The sequence below is a fragment of the Epinephelus lanceolatus genome, chromosome 16 (genome assembly GCF_041903045.1).
Source record: "Epinephelus lanceolatus isolate andai-2023 chromosome 16, ASM4190304v1, whole genome shotgun sequence".
NCBI classification, from domain to species: domain Eukaryota; kingdom Metazoa; phylum Chordata; class Actinopteri; order Perciformes; family Serranidae; genus Epinephelus; species Epinephelus lanceolatus.
Genome location: NC_135749.1, coordinates 10,554,184 through 10,577,820, shown reverse-complemented (window position 1 = coordinate 10,577,820; position 23,637 = coordinate 10,554,184). Strand labels below are relative to the sequence as shown.

At 41.0% G+C, this 23,637-nt stretch overlaps 2 protein-coding genes across 3 annotated transcripts; one reads left to right on the top strand and one right to left on the bottom strand.

Annotated features, from left to right (window-relative positions):
* Nucleotides 1–1,125: 1,125 nt before the first annotated feature.
* On the bottom strand, nucleotides 1,126–11,461 carry thap7 (THAP domain containing 7). 2 transcript variants are annotated; one of them, XR_013493557.1, is made up of 9 exons: nucleotides 11,346–11,461; nucleotides 9,153–9,232; nucleotides 8,834–8,971; nucleotides 8,588–8,698; nucleotides 4,531–6,097; nucleotides 4,170–4,362; nucleotides 3,281–3,447; nucleotides 3,142–3,202; nucleotides 1,126–2,931 (listed from the first exon to the last, which is right to left on the bottom strand). XR_013493557.1 is itself a non-coding variant. In XM_033636551.2 (5 exons), exons 2-5 carry the CDS (start codon nucleotides 9,230–9,232, stop codon nucleotides 4,723–4,725), a joined length of 1,704 nt encoding a protein of 567 aa, XP_033492442.1. In that variant the 5' UTR covers nucleotides 11,346–11,461; the 3' UTR covers nucleotides 4,449–4,722. The 2 variants fall into 2 exon arrangements, 1 of the variants encoding a protein (XP_033492442.1); XM_033636551.2 differs by lacking the exons at nucleotides 1,126–2,931; nucleotides 3,142–3,202; nucleotides 3,281–3,447; nucleotides 4,170–4,362 and having other exon boundaries at nucleotides 4,449–6,097.
* Nucleotides 11,462–14,480: 3,019 nt separating this feature from the next.
* Nucleotides 14,481–22,679, top strand: LOC117264207 (protein TMEPAI-like). Its single transcript, XM_033638077.2, has 4 exons — nucleotides 14,481–14,787; nucleotides 18,788–18,939; nucleotides 19,389–19,439; nucleotides 20,168–22,679. Exons 1-4 carry the CDS (start codon nucleotides 14,544–14,546, stop codon nucleotides 20,609–20,611), a joined length of 891 nt encoding a protein of 296 aa, XP_033493968.1. The 5' UTR covers nucleotides 14,481–14,543; the 3' UTR covers nucleotides 20,612–22,679.
* The last annotated feature ends 958 nt before the right edge of the window (nucleotides 22,680–23,637 follow it).

Genomic DNA, 23,637 nt, shown 5'->3' with positions numbered 1-23,637 from the left:
TTAATGTTTTTTGTGCAACCGGCCCCCGGTCTATTGCTGCCTCATACAGTTAGTTTGTACACAGCCCTGCAGCAGATAAGTATGCTTCTCTATGTGTTTTTTTTTTTTTGGTGTGTCATGTTGGATGTGAAATTTTGAAGCCATTTAAAGTAAATCATATTATATTAATGTATCGTTTCACCTTGAAACCTTATGTGTTTTTTTAAAATCATGACAGCGTACTAGAGTTTCCACTTCAGCCATTTTAACCCGTTGTTTTAATGTATATGAAAGTGAGCTTAGTAATATAGGATAGTCATTGATTGTACCTATATTATTAAAAAAATAGTGGGGGCAGCTTAATCTTTTATTTCATTCCAGAACTAAACAAAAATTTCAGGTATGATTCTTCCAACAATGCAAGTACTTCTCAGACAGGTTATGGAAATGACAATAAAAAGCTTTTTAAAAGCTGCATGCAAAACATCTCTGCCTGTTCCATCGAGAATATCAGAGCAGTTGGCACTGAGACAGTGTCCATAATCAAACTACCAATGACCCATGCAGCACCAAAGAAAAAACATCATCTCCAATTTGGTCCAATTTTAGTCCATCTGGTCTCCACAATCTTTGGTGGTCTCTGTATCAAATTATCAAACTCAGTCCACTGTTTATTGCCAGAGAAAAGTAACCTCAGCTTTCCCTACCACCACAGCCACATTCCTCTGTCCTAGATGACACTGAAGTGTACTACTACAGTAGCCTGGCTGTCACACAGTGTGCTGCAGAGCATATAAAACCCAGAGGACAAAGCAACAGCAAGACCTGGCATCAAGTACGAGCCAAAAGACTGACGTCATCATTCAAGAAAACCTGTTGGTTTGGCAGCCAACATGACGAAACTGTGCACACAAACTTAAAGCAAAAGAGAGGCCTAAAAATGAAGCCAGTTGGTGACTACAAGGACATCACTGGAAATGAAGTCAGCCCTTGCAGATTTGTGACTTACTCCCATGCTCCACACCTGGGTGCCTCGCCTGACAGTAAAGTGTGTGACCTTAGTGCAGCACCCACATATAGACAATCAACCATCCAGGCAGGGACAGCTTCAGAGACTGTGCATATTTGTACTGCAAAGCTGATGGCACCTATGCTTTGAAGACCATATATGAGTACCAACTCTAGATGGTTGGACCTGATGGGTGTAACTGATATGGCATGGTGCCAATATGACAATAACCTGGAGCGTGTCTACTTAAACCCTGAAGAATATGAAATCCAAACTTGACATTTTGTTTTTGATATACTTCCTGCCTGCCTTGTGCCAATGTATGACATGAAACACGGGAGTCTCTGTTTAATAAAAGTGCTTTATTTTTCCACTATGGAATTCTTTTAATTTCTATTCACTGATACACAGCTGGCCCATAGGTTACTTTTGATGCATATAAAAAATTAATAAATAAATTATTTATTAATTGTAAAACAGCCTGACAGTATGATTAAATCCTTCATGTGGGTGGATTTAGTGTAATTTCTTATTATAAACCTCAAACCTGACCTGATTCAGGTTTGGCATTCATATCATTGGTCGACTGAGTGATAAAGTAACACCATTTAAATTCTTTAAATTCTATAAAATACAGTTTTCTCACATTTATCATATTATTTTCTTAAAACAGGAGCTGATGTTCAAGAAAAATGCACCGTGATTTCCCAGAAAATATTTACTTGAGGTGTAATATATACAGTATGCCTGATGCTTCTCTTTGAATCCACAGTCTAATCAGGATGCAAAAAATAAATTCATTAAAGAAACAGGTGTCAAAATCTTAAGAACTGTCAAGGTTTGCATATATATATATATATATATATATATATATATATATACACACACTACAATGTCACATATTTAAAACTAACTTTAACTGGAAACTACTAGAACTAGAAAAGTGCACTCAGTAGATTGCAAATCTCCATTAGGTGTGTCTGGGGAAATGTGGGTGGGGCACAGGCAGCGCATGGCAGGCTGTTTGCCCAGCACGTATGCATGACAGTAGTGGAATGACAAAGATTTGAATCTCACTCAATAGTCCCTCTCAGCTCCCTTACAGGTAAAATGGTGGCAAAGATAAGAAAAACTGGGATATTCTTATCTCGTATTATTCCTAACTTTAGTGGATCATAACGTATCGAGTATGGAATTAATCTAATTAATCTATTAATTTTATCACCCCTCTCAGTTAAAGACAGGATCCCTGATTGTCTTATCAGTTAACGAACCTGCATACAGGTCACTGACAAATGTCATTTCCCATGATGGAGAAATGCCAATTAGGGTGGTTTAAGGTGATATTACCTTTATAGTGAGAGTATATTTCAGCGTTGCAAACTTTTGAGCTAGGTCACTGCACATGTATTTCCATACAGTCTAATATAACTCTTGTAGGTGGGTAATTTCTTTGCAAAAAAAGGAGGAATACAATACACTCGTTTACAGTTTCTCGTAAAGGCCAAATATTAAGTGATCCTAACATGAAATGTAGGAAGTGTGTCCAGGTGACGCAGACCCTGCTTCCAGCTGACTGTGACACACTAAAGCCTTCCTGCTCAGGAAAACCTTGCCTCAGATGACAAAGAAAAAAGGAAAAACTGGTCAATGACACCAGTTTCAGAATGATAAACCCCTGCCTTAGCATTTCCTCACCAGCCTGCCTTAATCGCTGTGACTACACCCTGCCATGTTTTCACCTGCTTTGAGTGTGTTGTAATCTGGAAAGACTTAGAAAACCACAATGTCCTTATTGTCACCCTGAAATCTTGAAAGGAGAACTTGCTCATCTTGAAGCTACTATGCTCGATCACTGATGGTGTTGTGGGCTTCCTCAAGTTGCTTGACCAGTGGTAGGGGCCGTTCAGTAAAATCATTGTCAGGGTGTGGAAGGGCCGTATCTTCACAGGACGGGAATGAAAATATAGAGGAACACATTTTTAGGAGAGCACAATTTAAGCTAGTGATTAATCTCCAATCTGAGGTTATTCACATATAAAAAGATGCCTTTCTTCTTAAAGTGATATTATATTATGGCAATCAGATAATATTAATAAAGCACTAGGGTAGGGAGTACATTTTTTCTGCTCAGGAATATACTTATCTCTTACCTCAACTCATTGGAATTTACACCAACCTGCAGGACATTGTCTTGTGGTAGTGGTTGCATGACTGAAAAGTATTAGCACTGAAAATAAGTAACATGAAAATCAGTCACAGTTACATATTGTGTACTGAACAGAAAAATACCTTGTAGTTCCTCTGACAATAGTCCTCCTTACAGGCCTCACAGTGCTGTCAGTCCAGGCAAACAAAGTTGACACAGCACAATTCTTCAGCTTTCACTTTCTGCTCAAGGTCTTCAAGAAAGACTCTTCTGTGAAGTGATATGAACATTCTTTTGTGTCCATGTGGATCTGTGGCATTAGATATAAAATTGCTGTCATTGCTTTATAGTTTTTTGCCTGACTTTGTCCATTTAAGCAATAGTTACTAAAACAGGCAAATGTCCCCTTGCTTTCACTCAGTTTTAAAGGTCTAGTCTGAAGGATTTTGTGGCATCTAGCGGTGAGTTTGCAAATTGCAACCAACTGAAACTTCTTGCCATGCGTGCCATGTAGTGCTATGGTGGCTGACATGAAAATGCCTAATATAAACAGCTCATTATACAGTAACAAAAACACAACAATTCTTAGTCTTGGGTGATTATACATGAATGAAAACATAGTTACAAATATTCTAGTCCACTTCTGCCATATATGTTCTCTTAAATCCTCCACACTGGACCTTAAAGACCACAGAAGGATGCTAGCTAGCCAGGCTAGTCTCAAGAACTATGAATTACCCCAAATAAGCCCCTTAATTGTTTAACCTTAAAACAAGAGCAGGACTGGTTCAGGACTAATGGAACCTTAGAAATTTAGCTGGACCAGATAGCTGTCTTAGCTAGCTAACTCTATTATTTTTATTTATTTAACCTTTATTTAACCAGGCAAGTCATTAAGAACAAATTCGTATTTACAATGCCGGCCTCTATGCTAATGTCTGCCTATATAGCTTGCCAGTTAGCCTTGCTAGCTAACATCAATATGGCTAGCCCAATTCACAGTGTCAGCTAATAATCGACCTAACATCTTACCTTGAAATGGCGAGCAGGATCTCTTTTTATTTTGTGAATCCATTCACAGCGAAGTGCAGGATCTTTGGGAAAAAGATGGAAGGTTTGACCTCTACAAGATTTCTTTCTTTTGGAAGAGGTATATTTGGGAACTCAGCAGTGAGGCTGCATTGCTGGTACCCCGAGTTCCAATGTCACTTCCATCCTCCTCGGCCTTATTTTGGTTTAAGATGGTGACACAGGTGAATAAGGCGAATAGCACAGAGGAAGAAAATATATCAGGCTTTGATACACACACAGTACTTGTTCATAGATACATTTCCTGTTGGTTTGGCTCTACACACACACAAAAAACATTTATCCATTCATTTTATCTTTTTACCTAAGCACTGAATCTTTTTCAAGCTTCTTTGAAGGAACTGCATCTGACTGCAGAGCTGATTCTTTAGTGTTGTCATACATTCCAGAGGCCAAGCATCCTGTGAAATACACATTTAGGTCCACACAACACACTGCATATGCTGGCAAAATAGCCTGGAACAACTGAATCATTCAGAAAACAAAGTGACTCCTGTCAGTTTATAAACTCAGTGCTCAGCTGGAGGTGAAATCCTTCCAGATGTTCTTTCAGTTTCTCCCTCACATCTTCTCCCATTGCCACTGGTGTAGTGTTAATGACAGAATGCTGATCACTGTGATCATCATCACACGTCGTTTCAACTCTAGACAGACATTCGTTGTTCTCCGTCATATGCCCTAAGTCTGCTTTAAGATCCAGTTCTGACACAAGTATGGTTTGCGCTTCATCAGCGACTCTGTCCGTCTTGAGCAAGCTTTGTAAACCATCTTCAGCAGGGACAGGCACCAGAATGACCTGTCCCTCAGCACTGTCTTGTATCCAAAAGAGCTGCTGCTGCTGCAGGTCCAGGTGATGCTCCTGACCCATACTTTCTGTCTCCCCTTCACACATGTCAGAGAGCAGCAGCTTCTGTTGAGAGCCTAAAAAGTGCAAACTCTGCTCATGAGTATCAGACAGAGACACTCCAGCTGCATGTTGAAAACCTTGAGTTTGGAGCAAGAATTGGGAATTTGTTACATTTGAGTCACTGGTTTCTACTCTTTTTCCAGGTGGTCTTTCCAGCCTGACTATCTGTATGTCTTTGGCATTTTCACTTGTGTCACAATTACTAGTTTCAACACTTCTCTGACTCTTCAGAGAGCCCTCGTGCAATGTGGGCTGGACATCTTTCCCAGTCTTTGTAACTCTGCGAGCTACCTGACCGCCAACCTGCCCTCTTCCACAGTAAATGCAGTATCCCTTCTCCTCCTCAGACCAGCTGTTATTGTCTGCAAGAAAACGATCTCCCAACTCCATCTGATCCACACATCTGTCCTCAAACATTCCTGTGTCCTCAGATTTAGCATCAGTCTCACTTTCCTCCTGGTTAGAACCTCCTTTGCCTCGTCTCTTCTCCCCACCTGGTGTACAGCTCCCTCTATTTTTACAACCATCTTGTGACAACAGCAGAGTGTGCTTCAGTCGTTTATCACGGAGCCTCAGCACAGTGCTCCGCAGGCGGTTCTCCCTCCGCCTGGCTGCGTGCAACTGTCGCAGGGCCTTCTCCAAGCAGTCAATAGCCTGGTCGTAACGTCTCCTCCACTGCAGCGGGCAGAGCTGTGCGTAGCTGTGCTCCTTCGACAGGTAGAAGCCTGGAGGAGGGGGCAAGCGCCTCATGTACCGTGATGGGGAGAGGGGACGTGGTGCTGGTGATGGACATTCTTGCTGCAAGAGCTGCTCAGCCCCTGATGGCTCTTGAGACGATGCAGGTATGTTTTCATTAGTCTCATCAGCTGTACCCACTGACCTCTGAACTGTGGGTTCTTCTAAGGTTTGGCCCTTGTCTGTATCCTGCTGAGCGTTCTCCTCGTCAGCAGAGCAGGGTTTCTTCCTACAGAAAGATGGGGACAAAGGTCTTTGTTCCATTAATTTCACCTTCACATGACAGGAAATACAGCTGGGTGACAAATAAAAGCTTTGCACATTAAATTCTCATCATGCTTATTAGCACTCAAGCTAAGGCTGTAAAGTTCGTCTGCACGAATGCTAACATTAGGACTTGTATTTTGCGACTGTATCATTGTGTATGGGGAATGTTTGTAAGTTGTTTTTTATTGAGAATGTCATTTTCTGTCCTTTCTTTTGTGACTGAATTTCTCTTTGGTAAAATAAAGTTAATCAATCGAACTCAAGTCCAGAGAAGTCAAGGGGAGAGGAGCAAGTAGAGATCTCTAAGGAGCGATAAGTGTTCCATGAGAGCAGCCTTTGCAGAAGTCATTTGCTGATCAACATGCCTTCTTAGTAAATATCAGTTGTTAATTACACACTGCAGCTGATCAGATTGATCTGATTACATCACAACATCAATGGAGTTTCATTCCAGAGGGAAGACAGATAAGAGATTAAACTGAAGTGTATGAATTGTTTTCTGATTCACCATCTAGTTAAAAATCTGAACAAGAAAACACACACTGAACACTTTCTTTATTAGAAAGATTTTCCTTTTCACGATCTGTTATTGCCCTCATTTATTTAGGAGACAATTTAAGTCAGAGAAAGTGTGTCTAACATCACCCATGAGGCTGATATTTCCTGAACCTTGGATTTGATGAATTGCAGAATTTCAATTTCCCCAGAAACATTTAGCCTAATATATAATTTCCAGTGTTCAAAATGCACCATAATCATATTCTGGCTTATTAAATAATGAATTCACATTCGGAATATCAATAAACACAGATGCAAATAATGAATAGGCCTAAATCGTACAGCAGTCTGTGACTCTGAGCAGGACACAGTAAATTACATTACATTATGCGTGTGCAGACACAAACTCCATTACAAGTTTCTACACCTGTTAATAAAGCCGACCAACAGCTGACGCCATCAGAAACAGACGCTGCATCATGTGATGCTTCAGAGGACAATACGTCTCATTTCTCCAAAGACATATCTTCTCATTTCCTCTCACCTCGCATCTCTCCCTGCATCTTATGAGGGCAGAGCTAAGACGCGAGGAAGAGACCCAAGTGAGGGAAACATGGATTCGAGATAAGGTATTTGGATAAACCCACGGAGTGCTGAGGTGGCTCAAGCCTCCATTTCAGCTCTATTCTGCTTGTTTCAATCTTCCCATTTCCCTCTGGATAATTATTACAGTCTATCCATGAATTACAACCATTACAACTCTCTGATTTACTGAATACTAATAGGAATAGCTGCACTCTTCCGGTGTTTACTGCAACTGCTGCACAACAATTTCCCGCTGGATGAATAAAGTTCTTATCTTATCTTACTCCCTCTACTGGAGGGATAAACAACATTTTGAAAAATATATTCTCTTATTTAGTATTTTGGTTGTGGTGGAGTTGCTGTCCTAACAAATGGCTCTGAAATCTTCCATGGGTGTTAGGTTGGATTGTGATCTGGTGACTGTGAAGGCCAAAGCGTATGATTCACATCCTTTTCATACTCATCAAACTAGTCAGGGTGGCCTGTGACCTGTATACAAGCATCTGCATCCAATATGTTTCTACACTCATTCATCCCAGTTGAATTTGTTACATGTAGTATACTGGCCAAGAAACGGTTGGAGAAAGTTAATGTTATCTCAAGATAAAGAGATCCTTTTATTATGTCGGCCTTATCAAATGCTGCGGTTTTAGTTTACATAGCAGCTGATAACATTAGCTCCAGTAATGCAGTTTAGTTCATTTCTCCAGTGTGTAGGCTAACACTGTATGTGAAGCTGTTGGAGGTAATATCCAAATCAAAGCATTGCAGTGATCTTGCTGATATTTTTTGTACGGGTGGTTCAGATCAGCTGCACTGCATGGTGTTAACAACATTTAGGAATACCTGTGTTTACTAAGCCTACCAAAAATAGCTCATGTCATATGAACAACGCATATTGCATTAAACCAGTTTTTTCCATGGTGACACTCTAATGCTGCTCTTCTCACTGTCAGTAAACTCAGTAGTCAAACTGACAGTCAGGTAACAGAGCAGAGACTTAGTGCCTGTGCTTGTATTGTTTACTTTTAAGCCATGTGGTCTATTGTTCTGCAGATGGCCTCTACTTTTTAGGGCATAACATAAGTCACCAATGCCAGAACTGGTAACAGAAGAATAGACAATAATGATGTCTAAATGTTTAAGTCTTTACTTTGTTGAAACTGACATATCCTCTGATCATTTTTTTGTTGTCTATAGCTGTAGACAAAAAGTCATGAAATCCTGTCTCAATGTCATTTTACAAGCTCATAATCCTTTATGTCACGTAAGCACATAAGTTAGGCTCATAAGCTGCAGATCAAAGGTTGGCAGACAGACACTGCTCATGACCAATGACAAAATGTGACTCTGTATCGATTCAGTGTACCTGACTGGTATGTCCTCTTGTGTCTGCAGTGCTCCTTGTCTTTTGCATTTGGCTGAAGAAGAGGAATCAAACACTGTAGGAAATGCATCTTCCTTTAGTCTTCTGATCCCACTGTGAGTAAAAAGGTCAAACACATTTTAGGCTGCTATCCAAACACCGTCACCAGTAAAGAAATATTTTGCATCAATGGTTAATAACAGAAAGTACTGATAATTATCTCTTAATGTCCTGATTGAGTTGACAGACCTGCATCCAGTCAGTTCAAAGCTCTCTGGGGTGAAGTGTTTGGAGCAGAAGTAGACAAAATCAGTCTGAGGATCCCAGGAGTCTGCACGGTGGGAGTTGGTGATCCAAAGGTTCCTCCGAATTGCTCCTTTTGGTAATCTGGCCATTACAATGCCAAGTTATTATTAATGAAAGCAATGTTTTGTCTCTTCAATACCGTCGTCATGTTTGTCACTTTAATGCAAAAGTTCAAATTAAGGAAATCTCTTCATCATTTCAGTGCTCTCTGAATGGTACATCAAAACTACATTGATAACATGATGATTTCCAAAATACTCACTTATGAAAGGTGATACCAGCATTACGTGTCTCACGGTTGTCCCGGGATTTGCAGCCACCCGCTGAGCAATGTCTTGGCATCTAAAAGTGACACAGTGAAGAGAGAGAGAAAAAGTACAGTTATTTATTTTGACTGGTATCAATAATTCAATCATGAGAAGAATTTAATGCCCGTTGGGAAAGTTACACTGTGCAGTCCTTCAACTTCTCATTGTGGATATATGTGCTTGTACAGATTAATGACAGGCATCAGGTTTAAGACCATGAATGTTTTTAAGCAGAAATGAAGCAGACACTTATCTTGGTAATTTGAAGGTAACTAACATTTTATAACGACCACAGTGGTTTCTGATTAGTGCCAGTTACTGCTCTGTTGCTGCTGAGTTCAAAAGCTACTTCAGGAAAGGATGAGTTAGGCTATGAGATGACAGGCCAAGGTACAATTATGAAGGCTGTGTTGCAGCTTGCACCACCATGTGAATTAATTTATATGAAAGAAACTTGTGATTATACAGCTGCCTGCAACTACCTGTTATTTCCTGATTACTTTCTGTAATCATTATTTCATCCATAAAATGTGAAATGAAAAATAACAATCACAATTCCTGGGGCACAATGTGATGTCTTCAAATGTCTTCTTATATGAATATAGTGGGAGGTTTTCCAGTTCAGTTCATCCACACCAAACTGGGAAAAGCATTTCTTTATGGTGCTGCCTATATGCACTGGAGCACTGGACAAGTCTGTCCGCATACAGTGCATTTGTGTCCAGCACGGACTTGTTGGAATATGGATTGATAGCTGGAGACATACATTGAACCCCTAACTGCTCGCAGCGACTACAATGCCACAGCCCCATTCCGCTGACATCTGACAACAATGCATGTCTCCAGATCCTGTGTGTGTTTGTACGTATATTTAAGGCCCATGAGTGTATTTTAAAAAAAAGCATAAAAAACATGAATGAATGTATTCTCCAAGAACATTAAGAGAAAAGAAATAAATCAACAACTTTATCTTATAATTAATAATAGCTACAAAAACTATTAACCTTATCAGAGGCGGGGCCAAGTCATTGTTTTGCAAGTCACAAGTAAGTCTTGAGTCTTTGCACAAAAGTCTCAAGTTAAGCCCCAAGTCCTGCAAGTTTTGAGTCCTGAACAAGTCCTGATGTGCTCCTCACCATTTTCAATGCCATTTTATGAATAATAATATATTGAATTTGCAAAAATCTTGAATGCTTTAGAAAAAAATTAAATTATTGGTAAAAATGACTGCAACAGAAAAAAGTAATTTGTCCTGTTGCATTTAACTCATCTAATTTAGAAAAAATGTCTATTATCTCTCTTCCCAGAGTGCCTTGTGGGGAAGAATTAAGTATTTTCTAGTCAAAAGGCTCAAATCCAGGTGAAGTCACAAGTCATTGGTATTTAAGTATAAGTGGAGCTGCAAGTCTTTTTTGATTTTGTCAAGTCTAGTCTACAGTCATCAGATTTCTGACTCCAGTCCAAGTTATGTCCTTACCATATTATACATCACCTGAATTAATATAACAATCAATTCACATTCACAAATGTACATTTACAAACAAAACATTCAGGTCTGTGATTATTAAACAATATTTATTGCATTTTTGCTGCTCTCCAACTATCCCCTATTTTTTTAGGTGTGTAAGTTACTTTTATCTCTTTTTTAACTTATTTATTACTCCTTGTTTTGATTCTTTCTAGTGTTGTTGGCTTGCTTGTAAATTCTTGACTTCAGCAATAAAGTTATCACAGAGGGGGAAAAACGCCGATACTTCACTGTCCTATTAGCAAAATATCTGAGAAAAGAAAACAGACGCAATAACATTAGATGTTGACTTTTGCCCATTCTGCCATTCAAACGTTGTATTTTCGGAGCACTGTGCTGCTGGGTGTAAATCCCACTGCCTCCTCGTTACGACTGACTTTTAAACTATTAATTTATACGCATCGGCTTTGAGACATTTGTATGAAACAGGGAAATATTAGTAACGTTACTGCCACAAGCCGCTGTCTCATCGTTTCCCTGATGCTAACTTTGGGCCATGTAACAAGCTAGCCAAGGAGCTAGTAAATAAGCTAACCCATTGAAGTTCCGGTGTTCAGCTGCAACTAGAGTTCAGTAAACACCGGGGAACACGATGATTCATAAATACTAAAGATATTACCCCTGCACTGCAGATTTCGACCTCACGAAAATGGCTGATCTTCTCTTCGTCCACCTTCTTCCTTCTTTTCCTCGTCCTTCTTTTTTTGTATACAAAACTTTATTCGTGCGTCTTCTTCTGTGGTTGTACTAGTGGACTAGAAACCAATGTCACAGGCCCATACCGCCACCTGCTGGAAGAGAATGTAACAACATGACCGTAGAAAAAAGTTACAGCCTAGATATTGAACCTGCTTGGTTTAAATTAGGGCTGATAAGGGACTGATCTTTATTTATCAACTATATTTTTTATTTTGATCCTTTCTGAGGCCACAAATATTAGTTTTCCTTGAGCCTTCTTGAGTGACGGGTGGAAAATGCATGACCCTCCCCAAGAAATTATAAGATATTAGATTTTTAAATATCAGTGTTTGATAGTTAAAAGTTAAAGATGAAATCCTGGGGTTGATGCACACTGGTTAGTTCATGCAAACAGTTTATTTATTTATTTATTTTTTGCCAAATTTTAAATGAGACGTAGAATAAAGTGATTTTGAGGAAGTATCTCTATTTTAAGATCAGATTTGGTTCTGGGGTTTTTTTCTGACAGAAGCATTCATCTCACATGATGTATCCAAGGACTGCCAGAAATTTGATTATCCAATGTTAATTTCTGTGTTTACAGTTTCTGGCTATGATAAATGGTGTAATTGTGAGATAAAAAATAATAACATGTATTCCATGGCATGTTTTCTTTAAAAAATTGATGGTAAAATAAATACAAAATACAACCATTTGAAGTTGTATGCCCCTCCGCCAGCCAAAATAAAGATTAAAAAACCCCTTCCTCAGTGCCTAACATTATGCGTATGGTATGTACAGTATGTACAGTGTCCTAGCCTTGTCTGTTAGCTTATCTGTTAACATTCAGTAAATCTACTAATTTAGTGTGGGATAATCCACCAACACGCTTTAATGCACATGGAATTTAGTTAAGATGTGCTGATAATATAAAATTTGAGTCTTTAGTTATCATACCTGTTGAAAGTGCATCACAACCGGGGTTCATCCCAATACCCCTCCTCGATTCCTCAACTCCTCTATCCTCGATCACTTGACCCAGAAATTGATTAAGACTTGCCATCTTGAAGGACATCTCAATTCGATTCTAGTCAAGTCGACAAGTCTTCTCACACTAAAAATCACAAGCACCAAATAAGACAGATGTGAGGAACCTGTCAAGCTCCCCAGGCAACGGTTTATCTGCTCTCCTGTGGAGTTCATCTGCAGTAGGCATCATCTGGAGTACTAAGACAAAGTCCGCAAGTATCATCTTGGCAAGAAAGAGGTATTCTTGTTGTCTGTCATGAACTACAGACGGTTCGTTTTCATGCTCATCTTCTCTGTGAAGACCAATGACCTGGCACTCTCCCTTAAGTACAATGAGGACATGATGGGCTTGTTCTTCACATTTGATAGTCAGAACTACTCCAGGTAATTGTAATGAACAAAGCTTATGGCACACTTAACACTCAACAACATTATTCATACTTCGTCAGGCACTTGGTCTAATTTGAAGTTTTCCTCACCAACCTTAAATAGACTCATCTTGGTGTCATAGACCTCATCCTTTTAATAACCTTGACATCCATGTAAGATATAAAGTAGCTACATTTGGCTATTGCAGGAAACAACTGTGAAACAAAATAGTAAAAGTTATGAGCTTAAACTGTGTCATTTGCCCATTTTTCCGAATAAAGAGTTTGATTCCTGGTTTCCAAATTTTATGAAAAGCAGGTATATTTGTCTTTATATTGTCTGGTTCAGGAGTTATGAAAATCGGCATTTTCCGCCATTACCATGGACATTAAGTCAAGATGGCCTCCCAACAAGCCCATGGGCCATGAGTTGACCTTGCGGACAAGAAAAATTCTTAACTAGTCACCATTAGGATCCTAAAAAAACAGGTTACAAAAAAATGTGATGCAGGTGCACAGGACCCCATTTCTCCTGCTAGACTATAAATTCTCCACCTTGCACATTATTGGAGGGTCCACTCTCTCTATAGGCCCGTTTCCATCCCAGGAACTTCGGGGTAATTTTACGGGGCCGGGGCCATTGGTGCGTGTCTCCACCGCAGGAACCACCCCCGAAGGACAGAGTTCCGGAACTTTTACGGGGGCTAAACAAGTCCTTGCCTCAGGGTAGGTACTCAGAACGGCCCCGAAAGACTCCTGGCTGGGGCTTGGGGATTACTTGGTGCTGATTGGATATACTCAAGGAGGGATGTGACGTCAACAGAAAGCAACAAAATAGCCGGCATTTTTAAAACTCAGCAGATGAGGGTTAGCTCGTTCATATAGCTTTCGTCGCCATGTAAAAAAAAACTCACTAAATGGCCGGTGAAAAAAATATTCTTTCCAGCGGATATCTTAGTTATAACATGATTGAGCTAGCAAAGCAGTTTTGTGTTGATGTGTGTGGTATTTATTCAGTTTTGGGAAATCACGATGTCTAGAAAGCATCAGCTAAGAGCAGCAGCAAAGCTAACAACAGGATGTCATCTGTTAAAAGCCTCCCGTTGTCGGATACGACGTGAAACTACTACAGTTAGCTCAATCATGTTGTAACTAAGACATCCGCTGGGAAAATTTTTTTTTTCACGGGCCATTTAGTGAGTTATTACAGACACCGCTATCGGCTAACGGCATCCCTACGTCGCCCTGGTCAAAATGGCCGCGCGACGATTACGTCACATCCAGAGGTAGCCCGTAACTTTACAGGAACCTTCCTCGTACTCCACTCAGTGGAGACACGGAGGTTGAGAGGGCCGAACGAGAGGACGTTCCTGTAGTAGTTCCTGCCCCCCAAATAGTACCAGGAACTTCTTCAGTGGAAACGGGCCTTATGGGCCACCATGGGCCCCAGTGTAACCGCACTGCCTGCACTGTCTATATTTACGCCCCTGGTGTGTAGCCTACTTTTCTGAAATGTTGTTCAGGTTTTAAACGCCTCTTCTGGGGATGAATACATTTGAATTAAAATTATTTACATTTCTAAAAGTAAACCATTTTGACCAGTAAGCATTAAGCGACCCTGCCCCTCCCCCCATTGAGAGGCGGGCTCTGAATCACAACACACACCCATCAGTCTGCTGCTCAGCGGAAGGACCCGTAGGCAGTAACGGAGAGAGTACCAGAGTATGATGAGATGAGGATCCATGCACAGCACGGAGCTCCGGGGGCGTGATGTAGGCTGTGTGCTCGGGGTGGGCGCTGACAGGCTGCTGGACCGGTCGCTCCTCTCCGGCCCTCGGCAGCCGGCTGGCGGCTCAGCTCTCCGGCATCCCGGTGCTCTCTGCTTCATGCAAGACAGAACGGTCCCGGGAAGCTCCAGTAACGCAAGCTCCAATGGTTTTTGCTCCTGTATCTGCACTGGACCCCAGAAACAGGGCATGGATATATGTAAGTCACTGTGTTATTTTTTTAATGTAAACAGTGTAAATTGAGATGCTGTTTCTGACTGATGCTTCTATTTTAATTACTGCGCTGAACTATGTAACGTCAGTCCAGACCCAGGAGTTTGGAAAAGATGAGGTGATGTCTGCCGGCCGGCTCCATCATCATCGGCTCATCCCTAGTTTGTCAGTATTTAGTATTTAGTGGATTTGTAACATGATATGAGAAGTCTCCGTATGGGTGAAGTGAAGAGTGCTGCATTGAAGGAATAGCAGCTTACAAACAGCCAGATGGCTGAGAGACGGCAGGGTATTGCTCCTGGTCGGTCTGTCTGTGTGGACAGGCCGGCTGATGAGGCATCCACCCTCCCCCACATCATCTACTTCCCACCGGCAGACTGCTGTCAGACAGCACAATCCCTGCAGCACAAAGACACTCCTGGAAACCAGTGAGGCATCACTGGTGACAAGTATTAGAATGCATGATGATATTTAAAGCTACAGGAGATCTGATGTTGTATTTTTATCTGCAAATTTATAGGCGCACACGCGATTTTTCCAGTAATCAGTTTTATGCAAATGAAACCTGGAAGGCCAGGGGTCAGTCTGATTGACCTGCATGTTATGGTGCATGTGAAATGAGGCCAAGGAAACCCAGTAAAGGTTGTGGGGTGGGGGGACATAAGACATGAGCATGAATTTGGGAATAGTAGCTTGACATAATCTTAACTCAAAGTCAGCTTAGTTTATTCATTGCATATTGACCTTGTATGTTAGCACATGGTTATAACCAGGTCACATGATGACAACTCGTCCTAACTAAGGTAGCCAGATTCCTATTTTCATTCATAATGCTACATTCGGCCCAGACTTCATGTCTACCATTACTACACAGTAGTATGAATTTATCATCATTTGTGGACAACCAGGCAGTTCTGACCAGTCCACTTATGTCAGTGTTAGACTGCTTTTTTTTAGCACCCATATCTAATGGTGCAGTGATACTCAACTTATGGCCAGCAGGCCAAATCTGGTCCGTGATAGGGTGCCAAGTGGCCCCCCCAACCATTTTCTAATACACAATGAAAATAACGTGATTCACAATCAAAACAGAGCTTGTTTAGGAAAAAAAGTGCCAGAGGAGGATCTTCTCGACCCCCTGACAGAGGTGTGGGCTAACCCCCAGTGTTCTCAAATCCTAGCATCACCCCTGCATACACCTGACCTTTGTGGAGCTGCTGTGAATGGCCCATGCCCTCCTGTCATTTTGCAGAAGTGGCTCCTGGGTTAAGTGTCTGGAGCATTCATCCATTAAGAAAACTGGATCATGTGGTCGCAGATGATGCCACATTCGGTCCAAATTCCATACACCAAAAAAGGGGTTTTAAGGCCTCCATAGGAACAGCCCAGTTCTTCATTGTACCCACAACATTGACCAAAATATTGCCTAAATGCATTTTGGAACTAACAGCAGGTCATGGTATTCCTGCAAAACGCTGCTGAGAATCAATATAAATTTATGGAATAGCTCGCGTTTTCATTTTAGTAACTGCAGATTATTTTTACGAGGTCCATGGCTCAGTTGTTGGTTCTTGTAGTTTCCTGTATTCTAATGGAGCATGATGGGGCCTTCTACCATACCTGGAGCAAACAATGAAACAGAAATGACTTGTGTTGTTTGTTGCCGATACTAATTTATTAGAAGTGTGCTTGGCTCGATCCTGTTCATCCCTACACCCACACCGACCTCTTTGTCTCGATGTTATGATCATAGACGAGGAACACAGACAGCTTGAGTTATAGGGGGCATTAGGGAAGGGGGTGTAGAGAAGGGCTGATGAGACGACTCACACAGACACACAGACACACACACACACACACACACACACACACACACACACACACAGGTTTATTAGCAATGCACCAGACTCCTCATTACAGCCAGCTGCTGTCTCTGCTCGCTCCTCCCCAGGGTCAAGGGTGAAAGGTGAAGGCCTGTCAGTCACCGACAGTGTCTGGGCCTTTGTCCTCTTTGTTCACGCAGTGGCTGTCATGCATGTGCACACATTCTCCAGTGTTCCATGTTTTATTGCCTCTGCTCCAACCTGAAATAAAAACAATTATATGATAAATACCAACATTGTGCTACATTGTGTACAGTGTTGGTATTATGATATGAGGCTTTTTGTGGAAACTAAAGTTCTAACCTTTTTCCAACACATCAAGCTACTGTAAAAATGGATGTATAGGAGGGCAGAATATTATTCGTGGTACCTCTGGCATTAATATAAGACTTACTGTGTGTAAAGCAGGCAAGATAACCATTACGCTATAGAGCCACCTATTAAGAGCCAGCATTTTCTTATATGTCATGACTGTAGACCATTAGTCTTGCTAGTATTCACTTAGTATTGTTACCAGTATTAACTGCAACAACTCAACTAAGAGTCAGGGGTGGTTTGCACAAGGCACCTTAAGTTTGCTCCTTAAGTATGACACTGAAGGTTTAGTTTGTACTTAGCTTAGAAAATTACTTAAGGGTATTACACAGGATTTCCTTAGTGAAGGAAAGACATTAAGTCATTAGCTTTCATTGCACCGAAAGAGATTTTACAGCAGTAAAATTATACAGTTTCCATGGAGACTATTTGTTTGCTTGAACGTGCGCTTGTGATAGCCAAGGCTAACTTTGTATTCTCTCACAAATTTGGCCTGATAGTGAAACAAAAATGGCAGACAATAAGAAGACACAAAAACCAAACTGGTTGGAGGAAAAGAAACAATCATACTTTTAAAGATATTCAATAAAAGAAAGAACATACCGAAAAGTAAACTTGATCTGAAAATAACAGCAAACATGAAGCAACGAACGTGGGAGGAAATTGCAACATTTCGAGGCAACACGCCACTGACTTGTGTACATGAAATGCCTCACCAGTTGGCTGATTGGAAAGATCCTGTTGCATAAAACCGCAGTGCAATCATTTATTGTAACGAGGCTGGAAGAGCGCAACTTCAGAAAGTCTAGTGATCCAACTCCAGGCGTTGAGACAAATCATAAATTGACTTTTGGTCAGATTTCTAATGCAAAATCAATTGCCCATCATAAAGGGTGTCCATCAAGTTGTCTTCTTGGGATGCCTTGATTTTCCTCATTTATCACCATAAACTCACACAGACTCACAGACTCACATCCACACTCTCATCAAATGCGATTCTAAACACCGTGGCTTTTTTAAAATCATCTGTCTGATGTACTTAAACATTTTATTATTATCACACTTATTGATAGTGTGCCATTAGTTAAGCTACCATGTGCCCCGTGCCTGAGAATGAGCCGTTCATACCTACATATGGAGCAGGTCCTCTTATATGCAGGTTCGCCATGTTGTTTCTACAGTAGCCTAGAACAGACAAATCAAACACTGGTTTGAATAGGGCGTTTGCGTTCAGTTTTGCTACCTCACTGCTAGATGCCACTAAATCTCATACACTGGACCTTTAACTGTATTGGGAGTACTGGTGTGGTCTGGGCGATATGGAGGAAGTCAAATATCACAATACTTTTAACCAAATACCTCGATATCGACACTGTGACAATATTGTAGTACTGTCTATTGGTGCTTTCACAAAATATTTACACAATGAGATTTTGATAAGTAGTCATCAGTAATGTGAATATAATGACTAAGTAGGTAAAGGCAAACAATAGAACAGCAAGAACAGTCTGGTAATTTCATAAATTTGTCACAGCCCGGCTCTGAGGCAGCGACAAAGATGGGAGACAAGACGATCACTTTACTGTAATGCAGCCTGCAGGAAAAGACAACACTTCTAAAGTCTACGATTATATCTTATAAATATATATAATTACTGTATTTAAAGTCTTGGAGAACTAATAAGTAACCCCATGACAGAGCCCATCAAGGAGCGTCCTCAGTAATATGTAAAAGCTGTCTTTTCTCATGTCTCCCTGTGTGTTTCTCTCCATCTCTCTGTGTATGCAGCTGAACTGGAGTTTGTTCAGATAATAATAATCCTGCTCGTGATGACCTTCATGATAGTCGTGATCATCTGCCTACTCAACCACTATTGGCTGCCAGCCCTGGCTTTCCTCAGCAGGCTCAGCCACACCCAGCGAGACCAGGCCACACAAATAGTAGGTGACACTACCAACACACTCAGAGAGGCTGGGCTCATCGAGAGATTGTTCCACTGGTCAATGAGTCCATTAACAAGAACACAGATGCAAAAAATTGGGATTGCAACTAAAAAGACTGAAATGAATGAGCACTTTAACTTGGATTTGAAGTTATATTCTTAATTAAACACTTGAAAAATATCACTCAACACATACTGAATTGTTTAGGCCAGTACTAATATTTTGGAGTGTGGATGAGGATTAATTTTCATTGACCATCATGGTCTCCACTGCTTTCAATCCCTGGTGTCTGTCCTTGGCCCTCCATTTTGACATTGACAAGTTACCGTGACAATGTACTACATCAGAGTAAAGTCTGTTAATAACTTTATAATTGATTCATCTGTAGGGGCCATTTATCTGATTTTCTCCCTCTGTCTTTCTCTGTGTCTCCCTGTGTGTCTCAGGATGGCAGTGTGTGGTCAGACAGTGTGCTGACTCAGCAGAGAACTGGCGAGGTAAGTAATGCCTGTTGAACCTCATGTTACCCATTTTATTTAGAAAGCCTTGAGGGAATTAAATGGTGTAAAGTGTGTCATGGAGTAAAGTGCTACTTGGGTAGTAATCAAGCCCAAACCGGACCCAACAGGCATTTTGTTGTTAATGTCCGAACCCCAACTCGAGACCGATGCAGTTAACGTAACGTTACTGCATTCATGTGTTGTCATGTAAATAACAAACCCCAGCACTGAGCAAGAAGTAGTCCAACACAGACAGTAGGTCTGTCATTTTCAGGCTGAACCCAAACTTCATTTGTTAATATTGGTCCGAACCTGACCAAGCTTGAATTGACTAAGAGGAGAGAAGTTTTGGCGACAGTACTTCAGCGCCAACCTGTTTAATGGCAGCAACAGAAAGTTTGCAGATTTTTCTTGTGTTACGTTTGAATTTATGGTTGAATAGGCTAATTAATAAAAAAAAAAAACTAAAATAAAACAGCTTCTTAATATGTTATCAGACTAAGTCCTCATGGTCCTTCAGATGGGGTTAAAACTAATTCCGAGTCTTGAGTTTTGCTCCTTTGGTTCTTTAGATCTTTGAATTATTTGGTTAAGAAGCAAGCTGCTTTCCCCATATTAGACTAAATAATTCCAGGAACTAAGAATCATGTGTCGTACCAGCCTTAATTGCCTGTGTCTGGAAACTGAAACAGGTTCCTTTGCTCTGTGTGTTTGTCCATGCTAAGGTGATGTGTGGCCATGTGAACAGCAACCTGCCACCCTTCATGCAGCAGCAGCAGAGGCTGTGTCGCTTCCAGCCCACCTACCCCTACCTGCCACAGGAGATCATCAACCTTCCCCCCATCATCTGCCTGTCAGATGGGGAGGAGCTGCTGCCCTACAAGGGTCCCTGCAGCCTACAGCTCCGCCACCCAGAGCAGCAGCTGGAGCTGATCCGAGCCTCCGTGCGCGCTCCCCCGAACCGGACCGTCTTTGATGGTGACCTCATAGACGTTTATATACACAGTAAGAGTGTGCAGGCCCCCAGCAGTAACTCTGGAACCGGTGATGCCGATTCCAGGATTGAAGGTCCCCCACCCTCTTACAGTGAGGTGATGAAGGACTACCCGGGCTCTACAGCCTGTTACAGCCAGTATAGCAATAATGACCGCCCAGAGACAACAGGTTAAGACATGACAGCCCACAGACACTATACAACACTGGCAGCAGTGGCCCTGAAAGCACAACAAAGGCCTCCACTGAATTCGAGCCCTGACACACCAGGCTGACTGTCAACTATGGGCCAATGTCAGGCTGTCAGTGAGCGTTCATCGCTCTACTTTTTGCCGTGTGTCCCACGCCATTGGCACTAGTTGGCCCTTGTTGGCAGCTTTTTGGCCGATTCAGCACGTTGAAGCCTGTTGGTCAGTGAGATGCCTCTGATTGGCAGTTCACTCAAGGTTCAAGGTTCAAAGTTCGGTTTATTGTCATTTTAAGGTGTTAAAAACAAAGGTCTCCTAAAGTCCACAACCATCTCCTTAGTTTTCCCCCCAGTGATGCAGAGATTGTTTGCTCTGCACCAGTCCACGAGTTCTTCCACCTCCTGCCTGTACAGGCTTGTCGTTGTTGGAGATTAGTCCAACCACAGCCGTGTCATCTGCAAACTTCACTGTATGATCGCTTGGGGACCTTGCAGAGCAATCGTGAGGAGCATGTACAGCAGGGGGCTCAGGACACATCCCTGTGGGGAGCCAGTGCTGAGTGTGATGGTGGAAGACTGTGGCCTGTTTGTCAAAAAGTCCAGAACCCAGTTGCAGAGAGATGGTTTTAATCCCAACAGCAGCCATTCAGTGCACAAGAAGAGAAAGGGAAGTGAGGAAAGTAAACAAACAACTAAAGTCAAGAGGGCGTGAGATCACAACAAACTCTTCAGCAGAAGTGGTTTGTATTTGTTTGTGTTATTGTTCGCTGGGGCAGAGTTAATACCCTTTGTCCTTTCAACATCAGGTTGTGTTGCTAATGTGCTTCTTGGCTAACCAGCATCTTGAATCCATCCCGCTTTTTCTTTTTTAATGATGAATACAAACCACTGCTGTCTGCTGCTATGAAGAGTTTTGTCCTCTCATGCAGGTGCAAAACATACATGCTGTCCTCTGGCCATTGTCTTTGCTGTGAGTTCAAGTGCAACTTTTAGGCCGGGATACAAGGATGTGAGGCTACGCAGCAGTAGGCCTTCATTGCCACTAGTTCTTTGATGTCGGTTTGGTGTGTCTGGGCCTTTGAACAAGCTTAAACAGCTAACTGAAGTATGAGAGAGGAAGGAGAGGAGCTGATATATGCTTAACAATTCTTCTGTCACCTGAGGGGAGAGCAGTATTTCTGTCTTAGCTTTACTGCCACACCAAACATGAACTAATTCCAGGAGCTAAACTGTTTTTATGTAATATTAAAGCTGCAAGATTTTTTTCTTAGGTAATATAAATGTATGCTTTGGATGTCTAATTTTTTGTCCTTTTCATTTCTACATGTTGACAATGTTCTGACTCTGTTGCAAAGAAGATGGAGCCCAGTCATTTGACAGTAGGTGATTTACTGTTTAGAGTTACCAGACCTGTGCATAAACCCCTCATAAATCCAGAAATGAATCACCAGTCATGGGCACAGACTGTAGGATGTAAGTTAAGCAAAACTTGAGTTGCACTATAATTTAAAAGCAGAGAGTGTTTGTGTTTTAGAAGCTCCTAAGATCAGAATATTTTTTTTCCGACAGATTAAACTGTGAGCCATTTTTCTCTTTCTGTTTACACTGCTGAGAACATGGTCCATGCGCTCTTTGTTTGGATGTCACCTTTTGAGAATGGACTGACACCAGGGCTGAAACAATTAACCATGAATGATTCTTTTTATTATTGATAAATCTGTTCATTAGTTAGTCAGTTGTATTCCAACACCCAGGCAAATGATTAACAGCTGATTATCAAAACCAACTAACCGATTAATTAACTTATTTTTGTTTCAGCACAACTGCTGTTAGCAAGCTAACAGCAGTTGTTTCAGCACAACTGCTGTTAGCTTGCTAGCAATGTCAGGTTTCTGTACAGTTCTGCACTTTAATGTTTTTTTGTCAATACAGTTTGCACTTACTGTAAGACCACATCGAAAACCTCGCACTGTATAGCTACAGTAATGCACTGAAAGATTCAGTTTTAAGATTTTAAATTCAGTATGAGCAGAACTGACCTCATTACACACCCTCCAGCTACACACCGGTGCACATAGAATTTAGGGGAGCTTCTCCTAAATGACGTTATTTTGAAATTGGCACTCCATAAACATTCAGAGATATTTTATATATTTGCTGGTAACCAGAACCGGTGATTTATTATTATAATGTTTTAATATTCTGTTAACAGATATGTATTTCAAAAACATGACATTTTCATCAAAGCACTCAAAACGCCTGACATCATCAGCAGATGATGATAAAGTTGATAAAGTCTTGCTGTCATTAAACATGTCCAAAGTTATTTAAATTCATGAAGAAGGTTCATCTGTTTACTGTGGAGGCATGTGTGAAACAATTACGTTTTCTTTAGTTCTCCATGAATTCAAGGTAACACGTGGTGATTAATTGATATACAAATAGTCATTTTGTGGTATTAATTCCTTAAAGAAATCCCACACACTTTGCAGACTGAATAAAATCGCAATATCTTTGCACATGGACAAAATGCTTTTTTATGCTTTTAAGACCTGATGTTATGGAGCCATGCTTGTTTGTGGGATATGCCTCGGATGCACCCACATAAAAATATGTATTTTATATTTATTAGATGCTGCAGCTAAAGGAAACATTTGGCAAAGCCTGTAATAATTTCTTAACGTTGGAGCAGAATTTGAATTTGAACCACAGTTGAGGGAGTTTTACCATAATCTCCCAGAGTAGCCTGGACTGAGACTTGCTGCTGTGTCTGTCTTTATGTGTCTGATTCAGAGAATGAAGGTTACATGTTGTCTTTAGTGCTTCGGCTACATACATGCTGCAGCTGTCAGTGTTAGTACTTTTCAAATTTCACGTGTTGAAATTATTTAGGAAAAAATATTGAAAGATGACTTTTGTTCTGTTTTAATATTTCCTTTAAAACAAGCTCTTTTGCTCTTGTAATTTCCAGTTTACAGTTTTTCTGACTTGTTTTCAGGAGGGTTTGCATGTTAC